This window comes from Vulpes lagopus, chromosome 9 (genome assembly GCF_018345385.1).
Source record: "Vulpes lagopus strain Blue_001 chromosome 9, ASM1834538v1, whole genome shotgun sequence".
In the NCBI taxonomy this organism is placed as follows: Eukaryota; Metazoa; Chordata; class Mammalia; order Carnivora; family Canidae; genus Vulpes; species Vulpes lagopus.
The window spans coordinates 3,289,949-3,312,721 of record NC_054832.1 but is presented as its reverse complement, the minus strand read 5'-3'; the positions used below and the strand labels follow the sequence as shown (position 1 = coordinate 3,312,721).

At 48.5% G+C, this 22,773-nt stretch overlaps 1 protein-coding gene across 5 annotated transcripts in view; it reads right to left on the bottom strand.

Annotated features, from left to right (window-relative positions):
• TRAPPC9 (trafficking protein particle complex subunit 9) overlaps positions 1-22,773 on the bottom strand; it is a 541,977-nt gene that overhangs the window by 410,625 nt on the left and 108,579 nt on the right. For all 5 annotated transcript variants that reach the window (XM_041769344.1, XM_041769347.1, XM_041769345.1 and 2 more), the window contains 5 exons: positions 20,779-20,924; positions 12,617-12,702; positions 8,365-8,491; positions 4,709-4,841; positions 1,871-2,034 (listed from right to left, as the gene is read on the bottom strand). In XM_041769344.1, the coding sequence (XP_041625278.1) occupies positions 1,871-2,034; positions 4,709-4,841; positions 8,365-8,491; positions 12,617-12,702; positions 20,779-20,924 (656 nt within the window). The remainder of the gene's footprint in view (positions 1-1,870; positions 2,035-4,708; positions 4,842-8,364; positions 8,492-12,616; positions 12,703-20,778; positions 20,925-22,773) is intronic.

The window sequence follows — 22,773 nt, the reverse complement described above, 5'->3', positions numbered from 1 at the left end:
CGGAGGTGGAGGTGACAGTGGTGGTGGAGTAGTGATGATGATGATGGAGGTGGAGGTGACGGTGGTGGTGGAGGTGGAGGTGATGGTGGTGGTGGAGTAGTGATGATGATGATGATGATGGAGGTGGTGGTGATGGTGGTGATGGTGGTGGTGGAGGTGGTGGAGGTGGAGGTGATGGTGGTGGTGGAGGTGGTGGAGGTGGAGGTGATGGTGGTGGTGGAGTAGTGATGATGATGGTGGAGGTGGTGGTGATGGTGATGGTGGAGGTGGTGGAGGTGGAGGTGATGGTGGTGGTGGAGGTGGTGGAGGTGGAGGTGATGGTGGTGGTGGAGTAGTGATGATGATGGTGGAGGTGGTGGTGATGGTGGTGGTGGAGGTGGAGGTGATGGTGGTGGTGGAGGTGGTGGAGGTGGAGGTGATGGTGGTGGTGATGACAGTGGTGGGGGAGGTAGTGATGCTGGTGATGGAGGTGGAGGTGGTGGTGGTGGTGGTGGAGGTGGAGGTGGTGATAGAGGCGGTGGTAGTATGGCGATGATGACCATAGAGATGATAGCAGTAATAGTAACAGCTAACAAATCTGAGTGCTAATAATACGACAGCATGTGCTGTTTTAAGCCCTTTGCATACATCATCCTATTTAGCGCTCATAATAATCCTGTGATGTAGGTGCTGTTATTACTATTATTTTACAAGGAAAAGTCCAGGAGAGGTTAAAGTACTTGCTCAAGGTAACACACAGCTAGGAAGTGACAGAATCTGAACGTAGGCAGCATTTCCCCGTGGGGACAGGTACAGATGGGGACAGCAGGCAAGATAGGACAGGCAGATACATGCTTTGGCTCCCCCACGTACACTTTCATCAGAACGAGGGGGAAAAACAAGGGAATGCAAGATGCACTGGCATTCTCCCCAGTGGGATGAGCTCAGATGAACCTTTTTTTTTTTTTTTACAAAATCCAAATTCCTTCCTTCACGGTATGTTTTGCAGGACAAATTCTCCCAAACTCTTCCCTCGCCCTTCCCTCCAACTGGAACTGCCAGATGGCGTGTGGCTCTACCTCTAATAAACACTAACTTCACTTGGTCTTTTCCACCGTAATGTCATCAGCCTGAGGAGGGAGCCCTCTGCCGGGGAGCGATATGTGGACAGGACACCCTTCCCTAGACACTCAACCACTACTGGTGGCTCCCCTCGCCCTCACAGCAGGAGCATGGAGACACCCCAGGTCCAGCTAGCTTCCTTACCTCTTTGTCTGGCCTCACTGGCCTGTATAAGTTCTCTCACTTTATTAAATGATCTGACGTTCTTTCCACTTCTCCCTCTTGATACCTTTTCCTCCTATTTAAATACCCTCCCCTGGATCAGTAGCACCCAGCAACCTCTAACATTCTAGGCATTCCATCACACGCTGCTTCACTTCACGTGGTAAGTACTGCCTCCCTATTACTCAGGGAGAAACTGAGGCATGTAAAGGACAAATAGCTGGTAAACGGTGAAGCCCAAATTTCAACACAAGTCTCATGACCCTCCCAGCTCATGTGTCCTAGGACCAGGAAACATAAGGAGTGCATAGGCTCTATGTTTAAAGCCACAGACAAACCCGGGGTAGGATGGATATCTGAGCCACTAACACTTCTCTCCACTCATTCCAGAGTTTTCTTCCTGGGGATCTGGCAACCTCCAACAGCACCAGGACAAAGGTGCTTTCTTTGTTCCTTTCTCTTCCTTTCTCTTCCTTTGTGCATCCTTCACACATCAGTTTCATGATGTTATCAATTTAAAAGAAGCTTTTACACTTTCTGAGCTCCAGCCATTTAAAGAGTCTCTTCTGCAAACAGAGAATATAAACATTTCTGGGGCCAAACCCACCTTTGGTGGTGAGAATTTTGGAGGTGACTTCCAGTTTCTCCAATGGTTCCATCCCAATGTTCTCCAGTTTAATAACAAGCTGCTGAGTCTCCCCGTTGTAAAGCTGGACCGACACATTGGTAGATGTCTCATCTCCAGAAGAAGGTTGCAATGAGTGTGCAGATCTAAAATAGCAGTAATAGTTATAATAAATTTTTAAAAGAAAGAATCAGAGAAAACGGTGGCATTTCAAGAACTATTCACAACACCAGACTTAACACATTCCAGAAACAGGGACCAGGGAACATGAATCCCAGGTATCAGGAGTACAAGATGAGTGCCACATGCAGAGAACCTTCCGTGTGCAGACACGTCCTGTGCTCCCACTCAGCCTTAGCCTCGTGTGTGTGTGAAGTGTATAAAAATCCTAACTACTGGATTATGGTGGGGCCTAAAATGAAGCAATGAGTTAATTCAAATGATCCCTGAACTATTAATCTCTAAAAAGAATTGTAAATCTCATGCTCAGAACTGACTTGTGAAACCCAGAGATTTAAGAAGAAAACTTAAATGAACAATCCCGACTGATACCCTGGGAACTGGAGAAGAACAATGGGAAGTATGTACAACAGACTCCATGTCACAGGTAAAAGTGACAAGCAACATCTGCAAGTGCCTAACGGGACACAGGGCAGCTGGGTGGTGCCCTGGGGTCTTAAGGCATCTGTGTAGTCAGGTAGGGCCCATGCCACATGGGAGTGCAGCCCAGTGTGCAGACCCAAAGCGTGCTGCCTCTTCCCTGAGGCGCCGGTACCACAGCCCTTGGGTTCAAAAGCATATACCATGTTCTGGAGACGTTCGGCCACAAGAAAAAGGGGGTTGTCACTGGAGGAAGGGTCAACATGGGGTGGAAGGGTCCACCTGGCTCCCAACTCTCTTCCTCCTTGAACCTGAAGGATCCCCAAAGAAAGCACCATGAGTCTACACCATATACTTAACTGAACCAAAAATGGACAAAGACTCTGGGCCACCCCACCCAGCAAAGACCCAACAGCCTCCCTGCCAGCCAGCTCTTTCTGGGTCTGCTTCTGGCCACAGAACAAAGGACTGGGGTCAGACCCAAGTCCTGTTCTATGTGCCACAAGAAAGCTCCATATCCCCACACTGGTCCAAAAGACAGAAAAGAATGTTCCAGACAGTGCTGGTCTCACACCTCTGGCATCCAAGAGAAGAGACGATGGTTAAACAAATCAGGCTTATGGAGCCAGCCATGCGCCTCCTTGGGGGCCTCCCATTCCCAGCTCTGAGCTTTTATATCCAAACCACATTTTCAGAAAATAACAGCATAATGAATCAAGGTGAATGCATTCCTTTACATTTTATACCTTTAAATTTGTTCATGCATCAAGAAATAAACTTTCTCTGTCAAGGAAGGAAGAGTGACTCCTATCCTCACTATAAACGACTAATATTTTAAGATGGAATCCTTCCTAAGCAAAAGCTGTTTGTAATCAACCTGAAATTGCAGAGGAGTTATGCAGAAAAACAAAAACACAACAAGACTAATTACATTGTGTCTCAAAGAGGGTATCAGCCCCCCGGGACCGTAGGAAAAGAAGGCAGAGCTGCAGTGCAGCCACGAGACCTGGCCGACATAGGTGCCAACCATCCCCACCACGTACAGCATCCCACGTGACAGAGTTGGAGCCAGAAAGGGGCTGAGTCCTGAGTGAGATGACAGTCAGACACGTCCCCTTGTCTGGGCATATTTTTCCTTGCTTCATCATCTGACCGATTTTTGTGAATCTTGTAAGGACCAATTTAAACAACACATCTGTGAAACCTTCCTGAACATGAATGGGAAAGTGGCCTCCCCCCTTCCACGTCCTGTTTTGAGCAACACTTAGCAAGCTTCACTATAGTGAGTCTATCTCCCCTCTGGACATAAACTCCTACAAGAGGCAAGACCTGCTGTCGAGGGCATTTCTGGTTAATCACTAGTCCTACAGACAAAGCCTAAATCATGTATCAATAAATGTGTGGGAGTCAATTTAATAACTCAGTCGCAGTGATATTTATATTAATTAGAAGCAACACTCACTTAAGGAAAAGTCATCTGAAATCATGTACTCCATTACTAAAGCCACCAAAATTCATTTTTTAAATTGAGGTGCTGTTTACATACCATGAAATTCACTTGTTTTAAGTATATGATTCAATATTTTTTGGTAAATCTATGAAGTAATGCAACTATCACTGCTACCTTCCCTGTCTTAAAACATTTCTATCATCCAAACTGAGTATCTTTACAATATACTTTTCGAAGCAATTAAAGTAGAAATTTCTTAGCTTATGTTATATGACTATGCAAAAAGTAACCTGACACTATATATATATATATGATATATATATCATATATATCATATATATATATAATCTCAATATGCAAATACATATTTAAGAAAAGAAGGCGGATTAACACTGGAAAGAAAAAACACAAAGCATTAATAGCAATCATTTCTGGGAGTCCTCAGATGTATTTCCCTTTCTTCTTCATGCTTTCCTATAATGCTATTTTTTTAAAAACCTACTTTTCAAAAGCTAAGAGTTAACTGTTTTTCACAAAAAATAGGATTCCAAAGGCTAATCTCACATTTTGTTCTGTTCATGGTGAGAAACACTTCAACTCTGTTCCACTCCACTTTCAGCAAAGCCCGTTGCCTATTGGTTATCCTGAAGAAACGCTTCGCCCAGATTTGGGTCCTAAGAATCACGGCTTAACGTGGTGCCATTATAAATGTATGCTAAAAACTGCTCTGAGGTGCCCTTCTGGTGGGAAGACAGCCGCCTGCACCCTACCTGGGCAGGGAAGTGCTGATCTGCAGTCTGGGCAAGGCAGGGATGACTTCCACGGTGGAGCCACTTGTCTTCACCCCTGGGAGATTATCCAGCAAGCAGTCACTGAAGACTCCAAAGACTGTGGTATGGTAACCTAGGACGCAAAATGAAGAGTTTCACAGCCTCTGGAAAGGCCTCCAACCCTCAGCACCCCCCCACCCGCCCCCGCCATCTGGAGGCAGCCGCCAGCAGGGAACAGCATGGCACCCCTGCCCCAGACCTGCCATCAGCTGTCACCCATGGGTCCCACCCATGGCTCAGCCCCAAGCCTGGGTGTGCATACAGACAGAGGGTGACAGTCCCCACATTTCTACCTCATGGGGCCGTCTGGGGAGGAGTGAAAGGTGAGTCTTCATCAACTATAAATCTCTACACAACTTAACAGTAGGGTCCCAGCGCTTTGACAATTTGCTTTTCAAATCTGCCCGTCTCTAGGAGAGTGATAGCTAGTGTTCCTTTGCAGGACATAATGAGACAGAGTAAGTACCTGAAAAATCATTCAAAATCTTCTGGGGAGAGATGAAAGTTCAAGAGCCAATTATTGTTATTATAATCGCTTGGTGATCCAGCAAATCCGCTGAACGTCTACATGCACTGTGATCTAAGATTAGCGAATTTTCTATGCCAACAAAAAAATCAAAAGTCCTTCATTGGTTCTATGAGCACTTGAAATTATTTAAGCAAAGCTTTAAAATGGCTTTTGAAATTTCAAGAGATAATTATTATAAACAATACTCACTGTATAACAAAACGAAACAACACCCATGGCTACATGCTCAGGGTGAGGGCTAATGTGCACACACATGAAATGGTTATAGGAATCAGAGAAGAAAGTGGTTAGCTGGGAGGCAACACAGGTCCTGATGGCCCATCAGTGGCTCCTTCACCTTCTGCCAGTGGTAAACTGCTCTCCCAACCTAAAATCACCAATTCACAGCACCCACGCTTCCTTCCTTTTGAAATATGTTTCTTAAAAGACTTAATTTAACTTGCAAACATGTTCCTCCACTGAAGCCCACATCTGGCAATATGCCCCCTCCTATTTTTCTTTCCAGAAAACCTGACATAATGTGGTTTCGCCTAAGCAATCTTTGTTTTCCATTTCCTAATTAAAATCGGTCATCTTCCTTTTCTTACCTATCGCTGAGAAGGAATGTAAAGAAATTCAAAACCTGATGACAAACCCTCGGTTATGTCCACGATATTTCTGGTAACACACAGTCAGCCCTTTCCACTTCGTAGAGAAGGTGTGCCAAAAATGAGCAGGACTGGTCTGTACCATCTCAGAGCTCTGTTACTAAGGCTCCCACTCTTCATCCAGGTGTGGGTTATTGGTTAGGTCAGCCTGTCAGTACTAATTATTTCCTTCCTCACCTATCTCCTTTACTCCACTCTGCAGGAGCTGCGGCTCTACCTTGGTCATCTCATCCCTGGATTATGCGAACAGCTTTCTAATTGGCCTCCTTGCCCGTGGTCTTGCCCATCTGCAGCCTGTACTCCTCACAGTTCCTGGGAGTCCCCCTGCACTACCCTCTGACTGTATCTCTCCTCTAATGAAATGCAGCCCCTGGGAGAAAAAGTCAGCACCCCCTAGCCCTCTGCATCTGCCCTCTGTCCACATTGCCAGCCTTGCCACTACCATCCCTCTGCCTTGGATCAATTCCTCAGAGCCGCCCCCAGTTCCCCAACACTCCACAGAGCTCTGGACCACTTGTTCTGTGTGCCTGGAACCCCCCTGCTCCCCACTCCATTCATTTGGATAATTCCTAGGTGGCCTTCAAAAGTCAGGGTCACTTAGTAGGAGAAAGTCCTTCTCGCCCACTATCCCCTTCTGGGTCACCTCTCCCCGTGTTCCCACCAGTCATGTGCTTGGTACCTCTCAGTGCCTGCTGCAATGTGTCCTAACCACCATGACGCCCACCTCACCCACCAGACTTCACCCTTTTCCCAGAATTGTCTCTTCCTTCAGCCACCAAGTATCTACTGAAGACCTACCACACACCGGGGAGTGACAAGGCAGACAAGGCCGGTGAGCAACCACAACCAGTGGCCTGGAGGGACACATGCACAGATCATCACAGGAGCGCCAAGCAGGACACCTGACCCAACCCAGAGAAGCTGAGGACAGTCTCCAAGAGGAAAGGAAGTCTGAGCTAAGAGAAGCACAGGAACCAGCCAAGTCTGGAAGCACACCAATAGAAGGAAAAGCAAAGGCAAAGCTCAGAAAGCTGGGCAGGTTTCCAGAACTGCAAGGAGCCTATGAGAGGGACGTGTGACTCAAGAGGAGGGGAGGGACACTAGACGTCGCAGGGCCAGATCACACCGGGAGAGCTCCAAAGCTGTCTTTAAGGGATCTAGGCTTGATGGGCCATGCGTGGACAGGTACCAAGACCTCCAGTTAAGAGATAACATGGCCAGATGTGTGCTACAAAAAGGCCACTGTCAGCAGTATGGAGAATGGACTCACCAGCCACCAAGACGATGCAGAAAGAGGAGCCCTGTTGCTTTTGTGACAAACCCTTAGAGGGTCTCATTCTGCAGGCTCTGAGTGCCCTCGGAGGCAGATGGGAGGAGCAGGCACAGGGCTGATGAGAGACAGCCGGGGGTGAGCATGCCCTATGAAGCCCTGCTTTGGGCAGGATGGTGACGCCCTCATGGAGATTGGGCCCACGGGACAGGGGCAGCTGGTGGGGAGCCCTCTTGGTGCAGTGAAGTGCCCACGAGGCAGCCAAGGGGATGGCTGGTTAGCCACTGATTCTGCAGGTTCAGGAAGGGGTCTGGGTGGAGTGTGGCCCTGGGAATCAGCAGCATAGGAAGGGGTCTGGGTGGAGTGTGGCCCTAGGAATCAGCAGCATAGATGAGCCTTGAAGCCAGAAAAGTCACTGAGAGGCTGAGACTGCCTAGAGATAGCCCACTGCGGGGGAGGGGAGGGAGAGAAGAGGGAATGGGGAGGAAGAAGGGGGAAGGACTGAGCCTGGCCTGAGGAATACCATCCAGGGGAGGTGCATATAGAGGCAGCATCTGCAGATTGCTGCACACACAGGGGAGTAGGGGGGTGTCTCACAGAAACCAGAGGGCAGCACCCACAAGGGCAGGTGGGCGGCAGTGCCCAAGGCGGCTGAGCAGCAAAGGCAAACAAACTGGGTTAGCTAGGGACTTGGAGACAGCAGTTTTAGTGGAGCGATAAGGACAAACCAAGGACACAGAGGGTCAGACACCCAACAGAGAGGGGGCCAGTGGATTCTGCACATACACATGGACCTCTGAAGAGGTGTGACCAGGGGGAGAGAGGAAGCCAGGGAGTCAGAGGGTCGACTACAGCAGGGAGCCTGCTGGTACATCTGCAGTGCCCCTAGAAGAGGTCAGCAGGACGGGGACGGTGACAATGGGGGAGAGGAGGCCTGGCACAGAGCAGAACCCCTCCACTAAAGGGAAGGCTGTGAGTCCCGTGCACTCAAAGCCATTCCCTTCCATGCCATGGCTCCAAGAAATGCAATCTCGCCATCATCCTTGAATCATTTAAGACCAACACCGGGTGACTGGTGACAGGCCTCAGGGGGCAGGACAGAGGGTCAGCAGTCCTGCACGAATGGAAATCAGAAACCGCGTCTCCTTACCATTCACAGTAATGGTTCCAGTCGTCTGTGGGACCCCAACGAGCGTCACTGGGTAAAGACCAGATTCAGCAGGAAGAGAGAGTGCCGCAGGGAGAGACTCGAACTCCACTCCACTGGTGAGGAGCCCCTAGAGCAAGCAAGAGCAGTGTGAGCAAGCACGGCCCACCCTCCGCAACCCCCACCTTGCTTTGCTGGTCCCTGGGGCAGAGTGCACCTGCTCACAGGCAAGCCCCAGGACTGAGGACGGTGATGCGCGGCCTTTCTGAGGGGCCACAGAGAGCTGTGGAGACACCAGAGGCGTGCCTACCACAACCAACCTTCAAACAGAGAGCCCTGGGGGTGTCTGAACAATGACTCCATCTTGCTGTTAGTCCTGCCTGCTGTATTTTACACATTTGCTTTTTGCTGCCTTACCAAATTGGAATGTAAATGTAAAGAAAAAATAAAATAGGTAAATAATAATCTTAAAAAATGAAGTATGGAAATGTATCATCAATTATCATCCCTCAATGCATCTATGAATTATTAATTCATTTCACAACGTGTCAGGCTATGCTTGACAGGGAGCAAGACACGTTCCCTGGCTTCTAGGAACTGCCGCATGACTGTAAACACTGCAGGGGTGTAAGTGCTCAGCACTTCACACAGTAACAGAAGTCCTACCCGGTACAATAGGCAAGAGAAAAGGAATGAAAGGCATGTAGACAGTTACTCACAAAAAACAAAACTGTAAATATAAAAAGCCCTATTGGAATCTATAATGGAACTTGAACTGGCAAGAGCATTTAGCAAAGTAAAAAGTCAGCATTAACATGAGAAAATGCTCTACATCACTTGCCATCAGGGAAATACAAATCCAAACCACAATGAGATACCACCTCACACCAGGGAGAGACTCGAACTCCACTCCACTGGTGAGGAGCCCCTAGAGCAAGCAAGAGGCAGGAAACACACAAATGTTGGAGAGGATGCGGAGTAAAGGGAACCCTCCTGCACTGTTGGTGGGAATGTGACCTGGTGCAGCCACTCTGGAAAACTGTGTGGAGGTTCCTCAAAGAGTTAAAAATAAACCTGCCCTACGACCCAGCCATTGCACTGTTGGGGATTTACCCCAAAGATACAGATGCAATGAAACGTCGGGACACCTGCACCCCAATGTTTCTAGCAGCAATGTCCACAATAGCCAAACTGTGGAAGGAGCCTCGGTGTCCATCGAAAGATGATGGATAAAGAAGATGTGGTCTATGTACACACTGGAATATTCCTCAGCCATTAGAAACGACAAATACCCACCATTTGCTTCAACGTGGATGGAACTTAGGGTATTATGCTGAGTGAAGTAAGTCAATCGGAGAAGGACAAACAGTGTATGTTCTCATTCATTTGGGGAATATAAATACTAGTGAAAGGGAATATAAGGGAAGGGAGAAGAAATGTGTGGGAAATATCAGGAAAGGAGACAGAACATAAAGACTCCTAACTCTGGGAAACGAACTAGGGGTGGTGGAAGGGGAGGAGGGCGGAGGGTGGGGGGGACTGGGTGACGGGCACTGAGGGGGGCACTTGACGGGATGAGCACTGGGTGTTATTCTGTATGTTGGTAAATTGAACACCAATAAAAAATAAATTTATTTTTTAAAAAAAGTCAGCATTAAGAAAGCAAAGGTATTTCTATCATCTGACAATAAAAAATATTAGAATATAAAATACAAAAACACCATTCACTAAGAGATCAAAAACGTCTACTGCCTGGGAACAAAGCTGATGATGTAAGAGCGCCTCCTCCCCCGCCCCCAGCAGCCTGCCACCATGTCAGAGCAGGGACACGCACTAAGGAGAGGCCCTCGACTGAGTAAGCAAGCCAGCGTCACGTGCTGGGACCTCAGTTCTCACACTGGCGGAAAGGACACAGGTGTGAACGAGGCGAAGGCAACAGAGGACCCTGCAGAAGTGGGCTAGAGTTGGTGGCAGCACATGTGTGGTACGGGCACAGGTGTTGTGTGCGTGTGTGGATATATATGTAAGTACGTGTCTACGTGTACACACATGCACGCTTTTCCTCACTCGGTCTACAGAAAGCACCCAGAAGCAGGCGCTCTAGCAATAGTGAGCATACTGAGCCCACATTTCGAGCAAAAGCATGAAATGATCTACATGGAGGATGGGGCGGTGGGCAAGAGTGCAAGCACAGAAGCAAGGAGATGGCGACTGTCTCCAGGCAAAACGTACTGGCATGTTATCTCTTCTTAAAATAGCCGAAGCAAATGTGACCAGCCGTCAACAGTTGCTAAATGTGGATGGTGGATTCTCAGAGTGTTTATTATTCCCTGTTAACATTTCCCATGCTTGAAATATTTCATAATTTCATTTTTCAAATTCTGACCATGATTTGTGGGCTACCTTCTAGTGGCAATTTTTTTTTATTCTTTATTCTTCCTAACTTTTTTTTTTTTTTAAAGATTTTATTTATTTATTTGGGACACAGAGACAGAGAGAGGCAGAGACACAGGCAGAGTGAGAAGCAGGCAGAGTGAGAAGCAGGCTCCCTGCAGGAAGCCTGACGTGGGACTTGATCCCAGGTCTCCAGGATCATGCCCTGGGCTGAAGGCGGCGCTAAACCGCTGAGCCACCGGGGCTGCCCTCTTCCTAACTTTTTATTTAAAAGCACAGGCTACTTATAAACCAGATAAAAATGAAAGCAATTTTTTGAAAGAGAGAGAGTGAGCAACACGCACTGGAGAGTAGGGGGAGGCAGAGGGAGAGGGAGAGTCCTAAGCAGGCTGCACGTTGGAGCCCAACACAGGGCTCTCTATCTCACGACTCTGAGATCATGACATGAGCCGAAATCAAGAGTTGAGTCTTAACCAACTGAGCCACCCAGGCACTCCTAAAAGCTACTTTTTAAGACAAAAAGAGGTGTTAGAAAGAGCAGCAAGTATCTGATACTCAAGGCATTTTGGGGAAAATCCTTTAAACAATTATTCCCTGTTCAGGCCAAGAGACAGAAAGTCATTAGAAGGCCTGACCCGAGAGCCGAGCCCTAAAGCTGGCAGTTTCTTGCAGGACAGGAGGAGGACAACACTCCTCCCCACTGGCTTGCTCTCTAAGTGACCTCAGGGCTATAGCCTTGACATTCAGCTGAGCTTCTCAGAGCTCTACTGAATTTTGGGAACCCATGCTTCATGCTGAGAGCCTAATTAATCATCACCTTTAAGAACCACCAGTCTATCTGGTGAACTCCTACTCATCCTTGTATTCTCAGTTGAGCCCTGTCTCTCCTGGGGAAGCCTTTGCAACTCTCTATGTGGGCCCTGGAGCACCCAATGTACCCACAGCACTGACCAGAGCAGGGACCAGGTCCTCCAAGTGCTTTACTCATGGCCTGACAGAGGGCATGAGCACTCAGCAAGATACCTTCACAAAAAGCCCACCCCTTACCTTGAACATGAGTCACAAAACTCTAAAGGAAACATGAACTATCTCAAAATCGTCCTTTGCAAGTTTCTGAAAAAGTCACAAATCAATACTACATACTAATACGTGGTATTAGGTAACAACATAGCACTCAGCAGCGCCACGTAATAACACACAGTACTAGGTAGTAACCCACAGCACCCAGAAACGCTACATAATAATAAGGACAGAGAAGACTTGAGAAACGGGACCCTGAAGGCAGGTTGAGTGGCTCAGGTCCTGAAACGTTAGAATTCGTGTGGAGAGCCAGTACACATCTCCTGCCACGGACTATGGAATTAGGTGAGCAGCCCCAGTGGGCCCCACCAAAGAGCGAGCCTTTAATGCCCTACACAGAAGACAGAAACAGAACACTAGACTTCAAGCCCAAGAGGAACCTCACACTGCTGGTGCAATAATTTACTCCCCTACTCTACAGAGCTTGCACTTCCCTCAGGCCTTGATCATCGTATCATCATGTAGCAATAAAGTAAGGCTGCTACTGAGCAGCCGACATAACATATACCTGTAACCTGTACTAATCTCATGTAAATTTCAACGTGATTATTTCAAATCTCACATCCCACCAGGTAAACTTGCTGTGTGTTCAGATCAGAAGCGTCTGTTCCCTGGTTCGAACACTGAGCACCAAGCAGTAAAGACACAGGAGTGACAGGACGTGGTCTTCCTTCACAAAACCCTTATACTCTTTGGCAAAACAAATATAAAAACAGACAGAAATCACAGGACATGCACCTCAAATGTTAAGTAAAAAGCTTAGTTTCGGGGTGATACATACCATGTTTTCAACTCGGAGTTCAAATGGCATAGGGTTGTATACCATCAGCTGCACTTCACACACGTCTCCTTGAACCCACTGGAAATCTAGAAAAGAATCTCTGTGTTAGTTGGTGTTTCTGCATATTTCACACAGTTTCAGATTACTCCTCTGGCAATTTATTTTTCCAATGAAACAGTGGGCATTATGGTCATCTTTAGATGAAAATTCAAAGCTGGTGTAACTGTAGCCTCCTCTAAAACAAAGCAAGTCATCACTGCCCCTTGGATGCTCTTGCCATCTTTAGCCGGCTGAATTCATGCCAGTGTGCTAGTGTGCCAAATGCAACCTTGCAAAACTGAAATCAACCTCGACAGCACCGCTCCTGGTGTGGACCCGTGAGTCACACAGCCTTCACTGATCCAGAGGCTGCTACTTAGGAAGATGGTCTGCAGTCAACTTTAAGTGGCATACAGAGTGACTCCCCTGTCCCCTCCCCAAGAACACGAGAGAAGATGGTGGCTTCCTCTCCCGGGTCACTCCCAGGTCAGCTGCAGTCCAACACCTATGGGAGGTAGAATTCTGAGATGACCTTCAAGACCCCCAGCCCCGGTGTACACGCCCAGTGTAACCCTCTCCCCCTGAGTGTGAATATGGAGATTAGATTATGTGAAGGGATTTTGCATAAACGTCCCAAGTCACTTGGCTTCGAGTTCATCAGTGGGAGTCCTGGGAGTGGCTGATCTAACCAAGTGAGCCCTTCAGAGGGACCACACGCTTCCTGAGTGAAGAGATTCAAAGCATGAGTGGGTATATGGAGGAGGCCACAGTGGCAAGGATCAGAGAGGGCCTCAGTGGGCTGGGAGGGTCCTGGCTGACAGGCGGCAAGAGAGCAGGGGCCTCGGGTGTACAACCACAGGAAGTGAACAAAGAACAACCTAGGGGAACCTGACCCAGATCCTACCCTAGTCAAGCCTCCAGATGAGGACACGGTCCCCACTGACACCTGTGAGGCCCTGAGCAGCGGGCCAAGCTAACATGTGCCAGACTCCTGACCCACAGAGACAGTGAGAAAATAAACCAGTGTTGTTTTAAGCCAGTAAGCTTGCAGTAACTTGTTAAAAGCAACAGAAAACTGGGATCCCTGGGTGGCGCAGCGGTTTGGTACCTGCCTTTGGCCCAGGGCGTGATCCGGGAGACCCGGGATCGAATCCCACGTCAGGCTCCTGGTGCATGGAGCCTGCTTCTCCCTCTGCCTGTGTCTCTGTCTCTCTCTCTCTCTGTGACTATCATAAATAAATAAAAATTTAAAAAAAAATTTAAAAAAGCAACAGAAAACTAAAGCAGTGCCCACCTCCACCTTCCACTGCCCTCTACTTCCTTTAAGACACCCCATTAGGCAAACCACAAGGAACTTCAAAAATAATTAACATGTGTTAGGCATGTATCCAGCATGAGGCACCGTCAAGCAGTTTATCTCATTACTCTTCATCACCATCTACGAGACCAGTATTATCATCCACATTGCTACAGGGTGGACACTCGAGGTCCAGACAAGTTAAATAAATGTGCCTGGGAGGGGCACCTTGGCGGCTCATTCAGTTGACCATCTGCCTTCGGCTCAGGTCATGACCCCAGGGTCCTGGATAGAGGCCCCACATGGGGCTCCCTGCTCAGTGGGGAGTCCACTGCTGCTTCTTCCTCCTGCTCATTCTCTCTCTCTCTCTCAAATTAATTAATTAAATAATTAATTAGATTTTTTTTTAAATGTGCCTGGGAATAACACAGCTAGTAAGAAGGGCCATGGGGAATTAAGCTCAGGACTGTAAACTCAAAGACATATCTAGAACAGACACTGGTGTTAAAAAGGTTTTCCGGAGTCGATACAGAGTAGTAATCAGGGTGCCTGGGTAGCTCAGTGGTTGAGCATCTGCCTTGGGCTCAGGGTATGATCCCAGGGTCCTGGGATCTAGTCCCGCATCGGGCACCCGGCAGGGAGCCTGGTTATCCCTCTGCCTATGTCTCTGCCTCTCTGTGTGTCACTCATGAATAAATAAATAAACTCTTAAAAAAAAAAAGAGAGAGAGAGTAGTAATCAGTGGAACTGGCTAGAATTCTTCAGCTTTCATAAAGACACCACTGCAAACACTTAGCACCAAACCCTGTACAGAGGCCGGCTATGCCACACCGTGACACGTGGTCCACAGCTGGCACCCTCAAACTGCATAAAGTAAAGAAACAGCCCAGCAAGTCAGTTAGTTGTAAAATTGCTTGCACAACCACATACTCATTTAAGCCTGATGTCAATGCAGGGAAGTGGACAGCAGAGCAAGGACATCCTCCTTCACAAACAAGGAGCAGGCCCTGCAGGCTGAACGGCCTTCATTAACGTGGTGACTTAGAGCCAGACGCAAGGCTGCCAGGCTCCAAGGCCTGAACTCTCCGCCCTGTGCTGCTCTGTTACTGCTGGCTCCAGGGCCCCAGGCCTCCTGCCTCCTCCCTTCTACCCCTCCTTACCGGGCCTCCCGGGCCTTCAGGCAGGAGAACTCCCGAGGGCAGGCTCATAGAAGCCACTCTCTAGAGCACACTGTGCCTCCACCTGGCTCTTCATAGCCTCTCTGAGCCCATGCTGGCTCCAGCAGTAGCACCCAGGCCCTCACACCAACAAAGAAAACATCACATGTTGGGCGCCTGGGTGGTTCAGCCAGTTCAGCACCTGCCTTCGGCTCAGGGTCCTGGGATCAGTCCCACATCAAGCTCGCTGCTCAACAGGGAGTCTACTTCTCCCTCTGCTTGCCGGCCGCCCCGCTTGTGTGCGCACTCTCTCTCTCTCTCAAATAAATAAATCAAACCTTTTTAGAAAAAAAAAAGAAAAAAAAATAAAAAAATAAAAAATAAAAAATAAAAAATAAAAAAAAGAAAAGAAAAGAAAGAGAAAGAAAGAAAAGAAAAGAAAAGAAAAGAAAAGAAAAGAAAGGAAAAGAAAGAAAAGAAAAGAAAAGAAAAGAAAAGAAAAGAAAAGAAAAGAAAAGAAAAGAAAAGAAAGAAAGAAAGAGGAAACGAAAGAAAAGAAAAAAAAGAAAAGAAAAGATCACCTATTTTAACAGGTTGCTCTGCCTGGCAGCTAAGGAACCATTTGTTTTCTCTGTCATGGTTAAAAAAAAAAAAATCATCATTTAAAATATCATTTTCCTGGGGTTCTGAAAGGAACCATTTATACTTGCATGGTCCTACTCTACTAAAGGTAAATCTAGGGACGCCTGGGTGGCTCAGTAGTTGAGTGTCTGCCTCCGGCTCAGGGCATGATCCCGGGGTCCTGGGATCGAGTCCCACATCAGGCTCCCTGTGGGGCACCTGCTTCTCCCTCTGCCTGTGTCTCTGCCTCTCTCTGTCTCTCATGAATAAATAAATACTATCTTTTAAAAAAATAAGTCTAAGATAAATCACTGATTGCATCACTGATGACATGATTACTTTTGTCTGAAAGAAGACCATCTCCACTCCAGGCCTCAGCAGTCAGATCCCATGGTGAACGCCTTTCCTTGAGATTCTATCCTAGAAACCATAGAGGGAACAGCAGTGGGTGGCTATTCAACACCTGCCCAGCATCAGGCCCTCCCCACTCTGAGCCACACCACACTCTTTGTCCAACCTGGAGGGACCTGGCTGGCAGGAAGCGCCCCTGATCTCTCGCTGCAGCCCCAGCACCTAGGACAGTGCACGCAACTGCTATCCAGAACCTTCTCTCCACAGCTGCCAGCTCCTTTAGGACCATTACCTCTCCCGACCCTCAGAAGAACCCTGTGCATTGGCGTCTCTTCTCTCACTGTACATGAGCAAGCACAATCTTGTCCGAGGTGACGAGCGGGAGGCTTCAGGGCCAAGCTACAGCCCATGGCCACTTGACAGCCGGGGCCTGTGCAGGCCACCACACGGCCTCCGGGGTGGCACTGAGCCTGGCCATACCACAAAGTCCTAGCACAAATCACAGAAAACCCTTCACCCCCCCCCCCCACCCCTGTACTCAAGCTCAGGACGTGAGCCACAATCACCTCTGCACAGACTGAACGGCGGCAGTGGCAACTCTAGCAACAGGGAGACAGAAGATGGGTAAATTATTCCAAATTAGAGTGCAGACGGTCTCAAAAACTGCCCCCAGGGGCTTCTCCTTCTCAAACACTCTATGTCCCCTGCTGTGATGATAACTCCTCCAATTATACACAAAGATTCATTTATAGATATTGGAATTTTAGGTTAAAGATGTGTGATTCTTCAAACCTCTAGGCAGGTCTTCACTGATGAGAATGCTGCAGAAAACATATTAGAAGCCACAGAATATAAATTACATTTTCCTACCCATGGGTATTCAACAAATAACATGCATTTTGGCCGAGGCTTCTATTATATTTTAGAAAAAAATCTTGCATCATCCACTGAATTTTACCTCAGCCCAGATGAGCAGGTGCTTCTCATGGGGATGAGGAGCCATATTATAGAGAAAGAAATCCCTGAGCTTTGACTTGTAAACCACGGCTGGAGACTGAGCTGTGCACTCACTAGCTGTCCTACCTAGGGCAGGTCATTTACATACGCTCAGTCTTAATTTTCTCATTTGTCAAATGAGGATATAATGCCTGCAGCGTTGCGTAGTTATGTTTAAGCCCTCTGCAGCTCAGGCAGGGTGTTACTTTCATAAGTGAAGCCTCAACAATTGAAACTTGGAGAGGAAAAAATAAATACATAAAGAGGCAGGACTGGCTTTAGTGGGATTGGCGGGGGGCGGTTGGAGCTGCACCCACACAGGCCCAGGCTGGGGGTGGTGAGGTCGAGCCATCTCAAAATCAACAGCCTGAAACCAGAACGTGAAAGACAAACTTTCACCACAAATGCCTACTTAGTCGGGCCTCCTCCCCTAACGGCCAGGAGACACTTGCGGCTCTGGTCGCTCATTCACGTTAATGAACACTCACTGGCCGTTACCGGCCCCTTATCAGATGCTGGCCACTGGTGGACCACGGACGTGGAGCCGCTGCCACGGCCCCCCCAGCCGAGGCCTCGACGGCTGCCATCCCCACCAGGGGGCCCCTGCCTTCCTGAACCTTCACCCCATAGCATCTGGCTGGCAAGGAGTCAGGGAAAATGTCATTTTCAGGCTTTTAGCCCAAGCAGCACCGTGAGGACAGTGGGCATGGGACCGAGCAGCAGTATGGGCTGCTGGTCAACATCTGTGTGGACTGGCTTTCGTACCCCTTACAACGCCTGACACACAGCAGTAGGAATCCGTGCCTGCGTGACGGATGCAAGAGCAAACGAGCAAAATCATTTCCCAGACGCAGACGGAAACCATTCCAACACTGTCAGAGAAAACTCAAAATCTCATCATTTTAAATATGTAAGATATATTTAAAGCCAAGGAAAGGCGAGGATTCCATACCACGTAAGAGGATATTTTTCTCCACTTCAGCCAATCTTTATTTAATGGCACTAACTAAAACTAGTCATTATTTTATGTATTGGTCCACTTCCTTATACTTACTACTGCTTGAAATTACTACTTAATACTTCCCTCCAACTCTACCAACACTTCATGAGGGCAGTGACCATGACTGCCTTGTCACCATTAGAACCACAGGGCGAGGGCTGCCACATGCCCAGCACATGGGAGAAACTCGATGGGGGTTTACTGATGGCTGAACCAAAGGAGACACATGCACATGCGCATATGCACACACACATACACACACACACAGACTATAGTGTAGTATACTATAGTATACTACATACTTGGGGCTCCTAATTTCAGAAACATCTCAGAATTTACAATCTGGTGGTATTTTTCAAGGACATTATTCTGTATTTCTTCCTTTATTTTCTTGTTTTACATAATGAAGAACCAGAGCCCCCACAAGCCACATCGTGCTCCTCAAGAGACAACATCACCATCAAGCGAGCCCCCAGGGTGCCTTCCCAGGTTGGAGGCGCCCCCGCTCCCAGCTGGTCCAGTGCCTGCTGTTCGTCCAAGCTCAGCAGGTAAGCCAGCAGGCCCTGCTGGTGACAGTTCTACACTGTTAGGCAACCTGCCCTGCATCTCATCTTCACATGCCACTTCTCCTGTTTCTGCCCTGTCTGCCAGACTACACTGACCCGGAAAACCTGTGGAGGGCAGGGACCATGTGCTATGTTTCACTCTGTGCACTGGAGAAAACCATACTTCCTCTAAAAACACTAGGGAAACTAAATGAGCTGAACTATGAAACCCTCAAATAAAGAAATGTTTGCCATTCCAGGAGAGCACAGGGTCTGCATAGTACTCCTACCTGTTATGCCCTCTGTCTTTGGAACAAACTCCTCTCTTAGGAAACACTGTATTTTCAAGGTGTTCAGATAACCTACTAATTGTGAATAAGGCTAATTATGAGATCCTTCCAGATGCTAAGGAATTCTAGTGCTGGCGTTAATGTAAGAACTTTTCACTGAGACCACGTGATGTGCGTAAGGCTCACACTGTCCCTCTGACCTTGAACCCCATGATACCAGCCAGCAAGCACGAAATGCATCATGAGCCAAGGCATGCTCTGAGTTCTTCACCAAGTCATTTGAACTCCCTGAATCTCAGGGCACCTGGGTGGTTCAGTCAGTTAAGCATCTGCCTTCAGCTCAAGTCATGATCCCGGACTCCTGGGATCAAGCCCTGGGTCAGGCTCCCTGCTTCTTGGGGAGTATGCTTCTCCCTCTCCCTCTGACTACTGCTCCTTCTGTTTGTGCTTGCACGTGCACTCACTTGCTTGCTCTCTATTTCAATAAATAAATAAATAAATAAATAAATAAATAAATAATCTAAAAATAGTAATTAAAAATTTTGTTTGAATTCCCTGAATCTCAGCATCCCTTTCTGTAAAATGGGGGTCATAATATCTACCCCATTCCTTCTGTACAACACTCTTCTAGCAGCTGTTGGTACAGCAGTGAGTAAACAGAGGGAAGGGAAAGAGAAATGGATGAACATGGAAGAGAACTCAGTCTCGAAGGCATAGAGTCCTGGAAGGGAGAGCCCTGTGAGTGCAGGGATCAGAGAAGACCCCTCTGGAGATGTGGGGAGTGAGCCCGGGCAGACAGCAGAGGCAGCACCAAGCCCTGGGACCGCACCAACACTGCTTTGTTCAAAGACCAGCAAGGAGCCAGGCACCTGGGTCTGGGGGGCAGGGGTCGGTAAGAGAGGCAGGAGAACAGAGAGGCAGGCAGAGTGCTGCATGGCAGGCCAGGTCACGGAGGGCCACGGTCCAAGTTGTGGGGTGGGTGGTACTGCAAGTGTGGAAGGACACCTATTTCCTGGGAAGAAAGGCCTTGTGAAGTCAGGCCGCCTTTCTGCTGCATTCAGGCTGCAGAGATTACAAGCAAAAATAAAACAGAAGGAGGAGAAAGCACTGCATTTCAAAAGCAGAGACAAAAGCTCCTCGGATCTCGTATTGAAACTCCTAAGAGAGAATCGGCAAGTACCCACCAGGGACAGGCCTCTCCCTTTCACTTCAACACTATGACACATAGGCTCATGTCTGGCAATGATCAGCACATTATCTCAAAATGTCAGGCAAGGAAGGAGGAGCTGGCAGAGAACGAGGCCTGCTTCTGGGCCAGGCCTCGGGAGGGACAGAGAGGGTAGCACACAAGCCCTGGGTCCACGGAGAGGGAGGTAGGCAGCAGGCAGGGCTGGGACCCAGCAGGGAGCTCGGCACACAGAAAAGTATGCTACAGATTCTCAAGAATGAGTGCTGGCTCCTGCTCGACCCCAAAACATAGCTGCACGTGGCCCTGCTGAACCACCGGATCTCCAGCTCGCACGCACACAAAGCCAGGGCTGCCAGTGTGCAACAGAGAACACAATGCACTGTCCCTATGCCCCAGTCAAGTCTCATCCCGGATGATCCCGAAGCCATGCTGGGCTCCAATGACCACTGTCTTCTTGTCTGCTTCAGTCTAGGTAACAGAGGTCTTCTGGTTTCTAGAACTTCCGCAGAACTCACCTTCGATGAAATCAATTTAAAAAAAATCAGATATAGGGTCAAAGTTGTGACAATGGCAGCAAACTGGATAAAATGAGATGGAGCCTTTGTTCACACGCGTGAACAAAGGGGAACCTAGACCAGCCACTGGTGGCCAGGCAAAGCCAGGATGAACGGGCCTACCTATTTTCTTGTTGCGCTCTTCTCCACGGTTGTGTGCAATAATTGGTGAGTAGATGAAGGGGCTCTTGGTCGACACGTTCTGACCCAGCAAGCTTTTCATCTTCTGTGGCCGGAGGCTGGCAGGAAGGTTCAACAGCTTCACTCGCCTATTGTTTCAAATGGAACAAAAATACTTCAACTGCCTTGTTAGCGTGGTTTCAGCATAAATACTATGAAATACCATGTGTCAGAAAAACAGTAAATCCCACAGCAGAGGGAAAAGCACTCCCGTTCAGCAGGACAAAGCAGCAAATCACTGCACCTGGTCACTCAGGCCCACCCCGGGCAGCAGCTGCTCCCCCCCACCAGCTGCGGCGGCCACAAGGAGCGGGCCGAGATCTGGCCTGCACTGCTTCAGCTGTACGCCTGTGGACGAGCGCCCTGCCTTTTCCTACGCTCAGGTTCCTCACCTCCAGAATGCACACAGGGTCCTCCCTCACAAACTATCGTGAGGGTTCAAGTCAAGGCTTCAGTACCTACCACTCAGCAAGGCAGGTTCTCTTCTGTCGCTGCCTGCATCCCTGGGGGTGGGCTCGCCCTCAGGCACAGGACAGCAGCACCTGACTGTAAGGGCCGACAGGTCCCCGTACAGAGGTTAACAGCACCATCTGCTTCACTGAAGAGAAAGGCTGACTCCCCACCAGCACAGCCTGTCCCTTAAACTGCTCTCCTAGCTGTAGGGGTGCACCCATCACCACTCATGCTCCGATTGGCCAGCTCCCCTTTATTTGGGATCTACCAATCTGTACAACCTGAGTACGCCCAGGCCCCTGCTCACTACTTCACATGTATCATTTCAATGAAACATCCCAACCTCCTTCCTAGCTTGGCTTCTATGACTATTGCCTCACATCATCAATCAGGAAACTGACACAGAGGGACAATAAATTGCCCAAATTGCATGGCTGGAAGCTGGTGACAGCAGGAGACAGTACACTCTTAAACCACAGCATCTGTGACCCCTTCCCATGATCACCTAGGCAAATAGGGTTAGGATCTGGAATGTCCCGAGGTGGGGACACCAAGTAGCCCAGTGGTGACCCTGCCAGCACTCTTGCCCTCTGTGTCTATAGCCTCCTCACAGGAAGGTAAGGCCAGTGGGTTGGGAGGGAGTCATGCATGTCCCCCTGGGACTGAGCCCTTTGTTTGTTTTTCATTTTATTTTCCTATCAGCCCCTTTAGGATGCTTTTTTTCACTTTTTTAAAAGATTTTTTCTTTTCTTTCTTTCTTTTTTTTTTTTTTTAAGTAACTGCTACATCCAAGGTGGGGCTTGAACTCACAACCCAGAGATCAAGAGTCACATGCTCCACCAACAGCCAGGTGCCCCTTTTCTATGCATGTTTATCCATTCATCTGATGATGGGCATTTGGGTTCTTTCCACGTCTTGGCCATCTTGCATGATGCTGTGATAAACACGGGGGTGTAGACATCTCCTCAAGACCCTGTTTTCATTCCCTTTGGATACATACCCAAGAGTTAGGATTAGTGGGTCATAGGGTAGGTCTACTGTTAATGTCCTGAGGAAACTCCATGGTGGCCAGACTGATCTGCACTCCCACCAGCAGTGCACGAGGTCCCCTTCCCCACCTCCTTTCATCTCCCTGATGACAGCCACTGTAACAGGTGTGAGCAGGTAGCTCACTGTGGTTTCCTTGTGCATCTCCCCGATGGTGAGTGATGCTCAGCATCTTTAAGGTTCATACACACAACGGGATGTTACCCTGGCACGAGACAAAGCACTCTGAAGCAGCACCAGCCTCCAGCTCTCTCCCCTCCACCACAGAACGATCCTGGAGGCCAGATATTGGCAAGGTGGGGCAGAGACAGACACTGGATCACTGCTCTGGAAAACTGCCCGACTTGCATCAAACTTCATGTGAGACATAAACCCTTGTTGAAAGTGTTAATCTTTCTCATATTTCAGGGTTAGTATTCCTTCCACACCACAGGCTAG